The 8,350-nt window shown below is 47.4% G+C and overlaps 1 protein-coding gene across 2 annotated transcripts in view; it reads left to right on the top strand.

The window, feature by feature from the left end:
* Positions 1-3,923: 3,923 nt before the first annotated feature.
* Positions 3,924-8,350, top strand: part of Unc93b1 (unc-93 homolog B1, TLR signaling regulator) — a 15,081-nt gene continuing 10,654 nt past the window's right edge. The window contains exons 1-3 of one of the 2 annotated variants that reach the window (XM_021198457.1): positions 3,924-4,084; positions 4,492-4,633; positions 4,999-5,152. In XM_021198457.1, the coding sequence (XP_021054116.1) occupies positions 3,926-4,084; positions 4,492-4,633; positions 4,999-5,152 (455 nt within the window). In that variant the 5' untranslated portion in view covers positions 3,924-3,925. The remainder of the gene's footprint in view (positions 4,085-4,491; positions 4,634-4,998; positions 5,153-8,350) is intronic. The other variant, XM_029539068.1, reaches the window with a different exon arrangement.

Consider the following 8,350-nt stretch of genomic DNA (forward strand, 5'->3'; position numbering starts at 1 on the left):
GGCCACTGAGGGCCTTGTCTTCTGCGTGGGATGGAGCCCCCAGCCACCGCTTGTCACGTGGATCAGCATGTGACAGCTCTGCTGTGTTACTGTCTGGAACTGAGCCAGACAGATGCACAGGCAGAGCGGCGCTGTCACGTTGGGCTGAGCTGGGGCTGGGCTTGGAGCGCTCAGCTAGAAACTAGGCCCAGAGAGGGTCAGCCACTGGTCTGAGGCCACACAGCAATAAAGGGCTCATCTGGCAGAGATTCTAGTAAGCAAGAGGGGTGTTAGAGGATTCAAAGAGTCTCCTTTCTATCAGGGGACTGTTGGGGACTTTTTTTTTTTTTTTTGAGTTCAGGGGTTAAATTTGTCTCAACTCAGGAACAGCCTCAGATGAGGCCCATAGGAATTCCAAACTTCTAGGACAAGGGACTTGAGGTGGTATTCCCTGGGACTCAGCCACATCATTGTCAGCAAGCTATAGCACTTAAGAGGAGTGCATCAGCTGAAGAATGACTACATCATACTAGCCTGTGGCTCCGTCTCTGGAGGATGACCTGGGTTGTTAATTGGTATAGGAGGGCCAGCCCACTGTGGGGGACACCATACCCTGGGCAGGCGGTCCTAGGCTGTGGAAGGAAACCAGCTGAGCGTGGGCGTGGGAGCAGCACCCCCTGTAGTACACGCAGTTGAAGCTTATCCCCAACTAGTTTACAAATAAATGAGACCCAGACTAGGGTTATTTTTGTCTGTCTTTGACTTACTGGGGGGAGGGTCACCCCTAATTTACTTTTCTACTGCTGGCCTTCCTACCTCCCCAGTGGTGTACCTCAGATACTTGCTGCCCTCTCTTTCCTCTTCTTCCTCTCTTTCTCAACCAGGTAACTCAAAAACACACCTCGCTCAAATCCTTCCAGTAGTTGGCTGCAGCCATTTTCTCTTCTCTTCTTTCTTTCTTTTCCTCTTGGTACTTGATCAATCGTTTGTTGGGGGAGGGTTGGCTCATCGGTCCTTCTTGGCTGCCACCTTCCTCATAGCTGCCAGCACACTGCTCAGCTCCTCTTGCTTCCTCTTGGCATAGGTATGTGTGCCCACCCTCTTCTAGATGAACTTGAGTGCACGCGCACACTTGACCTTGGACATCTTGGGCAACTCCATGACACGGTGCTGCTTGTATGTAGGCCGCACACTTCCTGGATCATGTCATGCAAGAACTTGGTGTGCTTGCTGAGGTCCCTCAGATCCATCTGAGCCTTGGATGGCTGATGTATGGGCCTTGTTGAAGCCCGTGGCCATGGGGAAGTGCAGGGCCATGGCTGCTGCTCGCCAATGGTGTCCAGGACAGTGGCTGTAGCCATTTTTATGGCTTAATTTAACCAGTAGTTTTAAGTTACAAGGATTGCACAACAAAAGCTGGTATCTGTGAGAATTCACTTGTGGACCTAGACCTTCAGTATTTAGTGATTTAGCATTATCGTACATAGCAACAGACCAACCTCAACAATCCTCCATGGTTTCTGCTGTATTTCTTTAGCTGCGAAGTGATTCCCTCGGTCAGAAGGGGTGCCATGAGAAACCTTGCCCTCAAATTCCTGTCTCGATCCTGCCTTGACTTCACTCAGTGATGGATAGGACCTGGAATTATAAGCTGAATAAACACCCTTCTTCTCTCAACTGTGTGATCACATAAGAAATGAAGCTAGAACAGTTCCCCAGGGTGGGCGTCTGGGCTCACAGGTGTGAGCTGCCACGGATCACTTCTGCTTTTCCTATATGTGTATAGTATACATACACTATACACATATAACATACATACCACAAGCATACCAGCATACTACATGTAAAATAAGCATATATATACACATATCACACACATACATCACACACACATAGACATCATACACGCTCATAGACACATCATACACACATCATACACACATAGACACATCACACACACATAGACACATCTCATACACACACACCACACACACATGGACACACCACACACACATAGACACATCGCACACACATATAGGCACATCACACATACAGACACCTCACACACACCCACACACATCCACACATACCCACACACACATACCACACTGCCCTTTCCACTCAGTGCCCATTGAGCCCACTCCCTGTGGTACACCCCCAACCCCGTGCCAGCTGCTGTCGTCTCATCACGCCTCACCTGCCCCCTCTATCCTATAGGATTGCATCCTCTCAGGGTCTCAAAGTCCACTGCCATTCCCAACACTATAATCACTCAGCCACAGGTTCACCACGGCCACCACAAGAGGCTGTGAACACTGGTGTCCACTCTGCAGCCACACAGCTTCAGAGCTTCCTAGTGCCCATTGTGTCCCTCCTGTCCTGTGTCTTCCATGCCCCAGACGATGGCACCACCCTCTCTTTTTTTTTTTTTTTTTAAAGACAGTGTCTCATGTTGTATTTACTTCAAATTTCAAACTTGAGATGCAGCAAGATGACCCTTTGAATCCCAGGTCTCTTTTCTTTTTTTGTTTTGTTTTGTTTTCGAGACAGGGTTTCTCTGTATATCCCTGGCTGTCCTGGAACTCACTTTGTAGTGAACTTACTCTATAGACCAGGCTGGCCTCGAACTCAGAAATCCGCCTGCCTTTGCCTCCAGAGTGCTGGGATTAAAGGCTTGCACCATCACGCCCGGCCGCAGGTCTCTTTTTTCCACTTCTTGTGTGCACAGCCATGACCAGTTAGGTGGTGCAGGGATCGCCCCAGGACTCTGCTCAGGACAGGAAGCACCCGACCAACTGCGCTACATGCAGCCGTTGCTCCCTTCATAGAACCGCCTGAGCCCACCTTCTGCTTCACCACAGCAGCGCCCTCTGTCGTCTGGAGACAGTCCTGCCAGCCAACGCCCGGGAACCTCTGCAAATTTAACCTGTTCCCACACCTCAGCCTTAGACTCCCCAGTGACCCTTCCTTGTCACCTCGTCCTTCATCCACTCGCTCATTTTTACATTTATGTACTTTCCAATACTCTCCAGGAGGGCACTTGGCAGGTCTCTATTGTATGCATGAGTAAACTGGGGATGGAGAAGTGAAATTGGCTTCTTAAGTCACAAAGTCATGAAGTGGCTGACCTGAGACTGGAACAAGCATTTCCCCTCAGGCTGGATTCCAAGATGCAAACACTTGCAATAGCACACACACACACACACACACACATCCATACCACATATACTCCACACATTACACACACCGACACACTGCATCCATACCACATATACTCCACACAATACACATGCTACACAGTACACCCACTACACCATACTACATACCACACACTATATATAACACATACACCATACATAACCACACACTACACCTACACACACCACACATATACCACATGCATGTCCACAGACAAAAGCCACACACACAAACCACAAACATACACACACACACCATACAGACATACCACATAGACAAACCATACCACATACATACACACACTAACCACACATTACAGACTGCATACATACACGTACACCACACACATACTATATACACCATACATGCACACTGCACACACATAAAACAAGCACACAACACACATACACACACAAACCACACTACACACTGCACACACATACACACACCACACACATCACATACACGTACTATATACACCATACATTAAACAACACAAATAAACCACAGCACATAAAAAACACACACACACACACATCGCACTACAGACTGCACACACATACAAATACACCACACACATAAACAAACACAAAAATCACATACGCATGCACACACATGCACCACATATATACCACACATACATACCACACATACATTCATACACACACACACACACACACACACACACAACCCAGTACTAGGAGGAGGCGGTCCACGGGGTGGGGCCGACTAGACAGGGCGGTCTCTGATGAAGGAAGTCCCAACCTGCTGCTGTTGCCCAGAACAGCAAGCCCTTGATCTGGATCTGGTCATGGAGGTGGAGCCTCCGCTCTACCCTGTGGCCGGGGCCGCGGGTCCTCAAGGGGATGAAGACCGGCTCGGAGTTCCTGATGGGCCAGAGGCTCCCGTGAGCAGGGCGGGAAACACAATGGGACACCGGACCGACTGCCCCGCAGGGCACCTGGGAGGGAAAGGTCCCTGGGATGGGATGGGGGGGGCCTGTACCCTAGGATGAGGGGCGGGGCTTCCGACTGGAGACAGGGGTCTCAGAGTAAGGGACACACTCCGGAATAGGGGATGGGGCTCTGAGTGGAAAACTGGAACCCGGAGTGGAGAGCACGGATTTAGAGAAGAGACCAGGACTCTGGGTCAGGGGGACAGGGACCCAGAATTGTGGACTGACACCCCGAGTGGGGTGCGGGAGCCCTGGGATGGGGACTAGGACCCTGGATGGGGAACCTGAGCTCCTGGAAGTCGGGATAGGGTCAGGAGTCCGACCCGGGAGCCAACGTATGATTAGTGATCGGCCCGCAGTTGGACGAACTCGTGGGTGCGTACCCCAACTACAATGAGGAGGAGGAAGAGCGCCGCTACTACCGCCGCAAGCGCCTCGGAGTGGTCAAGAACGTGCTGGCGGCCAGCACGGGTGGCACCCTTACTTACGGAGTCTACCTGGGTAGGGAGGACACACGAGCACTGCTAGCCGTCTTCTTCCCCTCCCCCTCCACTCCCGCGCTTGGAAAGAGAAACCTTGCGGCTAGCTGGTCTCCTTCCCCTTTCACTTCCCGGGTCAGAGCTGCTGTTGCTGTGGCGTGCGCTTGGGACTGGGAGGGGGTGTGTGCCACAAGCCAGGGTGCCCACAACCCTGCCAGAGACTAGGTGCAGGTGGATGGGAACGGGAGTCTTGTTCTTATCCCGGTCCTGATGAACATAGGAAAGGATCGCTTAGGTGACTCGGCGCCCTGCCAGCCTTGCCCTGAGCTTGTTAAGTTGTTCTGAGCCAGACTGATCAGAACTCTCTACGGTGCTCCCTGTCTCCAGGCCTCCTGCAGATGCAACTGATCCTGCACTATGATGAGACCTACAGAGAGGTGAAGTATGGCAACATGGGGCTACCGGACATCGATAGCAAGATGCTGATGGGTATCAACGTGACGCCCATCGCTGCCCTGCTCTACACACCTGTGCTCATCAGGTGCCAAGCTTCTGTTTCCGCCTTCTCCCCCCCCCCGACTTTGTGGGGTGCAGAGACTGTTGGATCATAAGGCCACCTGCTGCCCTCCTATTTTGGACGGAGGAGAACTGCAGAGAGGCCTTGCTTGTTTGGGAGGGTGAGAAGGAAAAGGGGAAATCCCAGCTATAGAGGAGGAACCAAGATATCCACCCCCCATCTGTATATTTGGTTTCGTGGGGGCTCTGGCATCCTACCAAACTGTGACTTCCTGGGCTACAACCTTGAAACCCCCAGCACAGCCCAGGTTCTCAGCCCAGTGAGCCATGACTGTGTTGAAAGGCAGTACTCACAGAAAAGGTCTTAGCCGCAGAGGCTCTAGGGTGTATATGGTTCAACCTCCCGGCCATTGTAGAAATTCCCCACAGCCTGATGAGACTCCTGAAATGGGTAGATTGGGGAAGAAGGGTTTATTTTACCTGATAGCTTGTAGTCCACCATCCAGGGAAGTCAGGGCAGGAACTCAACCAGGTAGGAACTTGGAGGCAGGAGTGGATGCAGAAGCCATGGAGGAATGCTGCTTGCTCCCCATGGCTTGCTCAGCCTGCTTTCTTATACAACCCGGGTCCACCACCCCAGAGATGGTACCACCTAAGTGGTCCCCCCACACACACACATCCAGAAGCAATCTAGAAAATTCGTCATAGGCTTGCTTCCTTACAGGCTAATCTGTTGGGGGCATTGACTTAGCAGAGATTAATTCTTCCCAAGTGACTCCAGTTTGTGTGTCAAGTTGACCATCAAACTAGCCTGCACACAGGTTCTCACCCAGGAGCCCCAGCCATCTCTCAGGATTCTTCTAGTTCAGCTTCCTGAGTGCTGGGACTACCGGCTGTGTTATCATGCTGGCTAGCTCTATACCTCTTAAAACTTATCACCTCTAATGATAAGAGTAAAGTCTTATTTGGTTCCATCACACAGCCAGGAGAGCTGCTCTTACTTTAGACATGAAGCAATCTTTCCTCACAGAGTTGAAGGAGGTAGCCTGCAGGTTTAAGATTTAGCTGAAAAGGCCGGGCGGTGGTGGTGCACGCCATTAATCCCAGCAGTTGGGAGGCAGAGGCAGGTGGATTTCTGAGTTCAAGGCTAGCCTGGTCTACAAAGTGAGTTCCAGGACAGCCAGGGCTATACAGAGAAACCCTGTCTCGAAAAAAAAAAAAAAAAAAAAAAAAGATTTAGCTGAAAGCCAATCACCATGACACTTTCTCAATGGATCCTGGAGCCTGCTCACCCACTAGCTGTGCATGCCTGGTTTTTGTTTCTTTGTTTTTTGTTCTTGTTTGTTTGTTTGTTTTTAACCTTTTCCTTTTTAAGTGTTGGTGAGTGAACTTAGGGTACTATGCATCCTTGGCAAGTGCTTTACCACTGGGTTGTGGCACTAATCCTAATGTGTGTGCCATGTAATAGACAGGATCTCATATACCCCAGGATGGCCTTGAAGGGCCCAATTTAAATTCCCAGCACCTACATGGTGGGTCATAACCAGCTGTAATTCTAGTTTCAAGGAATCCAACACCATCTCTGGCCTCCAGGGGCATCAAACACACACATGGCTAGCTTGGGACATATGAGACCTTGAACTTTTTCTTCTCTTGACTTCCCCAGTGCTGTGACACAGGCATGCAACACCATGCCCAAGTCTATGTGGTGCTGCGGATTGAATCCAGGCCCTTGTGTGCTATGGAAGTCCTGCACCCTTGTTATAGTCCCAGGCCTGGACTCTTGCCTTTTCTTTTCATTTTTTTTCTTTTTTCTTAATTTTTCTTATTATTTAAATGCATTTTATATATCAAATATATTAATAATATTGAGTATTTTGAGAATCAAATAGTACATAAAAATGTGTTCAAATTTTATATTCATATCCCTTCATACCCTAAAATATCATTAATGAATATTTAACACTATCCATAACTGAGAATCCTATATCTAATGTTGAATACTAAATTGTTTCAAAACATACAAAATATTTTTTGAGTATTAAGCATAGTAATAGAGCATAAAATATTAGAAATGAATTATTTAGAAATATATTCACCAGGCAGTGATGTCGTATGCCTTTAATCCCAGCACTTGGGAGGCAGAGGCAGGCGGATTTCTGAGTTTGAGGCCAGAGTGGTCTACAGAGTGAGTTCCAGGACAGCCAGGGCTATACAGAGAAGCCCTGTCTTGAGAAAAAGAAAGAAAGAAAGAAAGAAAGAAAGAAAGAAAGAAAGAAAGAAAGAAAGAAAGAAAAAAATATTCAGGGGCTGGAGAGATGGCTCAGCAGTTAAGAGCACTGACTACTCTTCCAAAGGTCCTGAGTTCAAATTCCATTCCAACAATCGCGTGGTGGCTCACAACCATCTGTAATAAGATCTGACACCCTCTTCTGGTGTGTCTGAAAACAGCTACAGTGTACTTACATAAATAATAAATAAATCCTAAAAAAAGAAATATATTCAAAAGCCCTTATATGATACCACCTGAGATAGTGAAAGAGTATTTAAAATGCATTATATATCTGTGTATATTGTCTAACAATCAGTTTGCTTAGAAAAAGATTATCAGTGTTTCTAGGAGAGAAATTATTTTATCAGTAAATATATTTTAAAAATTTCAAAATAGCAAAAACTCTTTGAAGTTAGATATTAAGAAAATACTAATTTCAAGCACAGTGAGAAAACTTATCAATATTTCCATGATGTTTGTAGAACATGATTTTAATATTTTCAACTGTTAATATTCAACAAATAGAATAATTATTTTAAGAGATATTTTTTTGTTATGTCTCCCTTTTCTTTCTTTCTTTTTTTTCTTTTCTTTCTTTTTTTTTTTTTATGTTTCCCTTTTCATTTCTGATTTTACCAATTTGGATACTGTCTCTGTACCCCCTGGTTAGTCTGGCTAAGGGTTTATGTATCTTGTTGATTTTCTCAAAGTACCAGCTCCTGGTTTTGTTGATTCTTTGTATAGTTCTTTTTGTTTCTTCTTTTTAAAAAAAATTATTTATTTATTATATGTAAGTACACTGTAGCTATCTTCAGACACTCCAGAAGAGGGTGTCAGATCTTGTGATGGATGGCTGTGAACCACCATGTGGTTGCTGGGATTTGAACTCAGGACCTCTGGAAGAGCAGTTAGTTCACTTAACCGCTGAGCCATCTCTCCAGCCCCCCTTTT

Source organism: Mus pahari, chromosome 1 (genome assembly GCF_900095145.1).
Source record: "Mus pahari chromosome 1, PAHARI_EIJ_v1.1, whole genome shotgun sequence".
Lineage (NCBI taxonomy): Eukaryota > Metazoa > Chordata > Mammalia > Rodentia > Muridae > Mus > Mus pahari.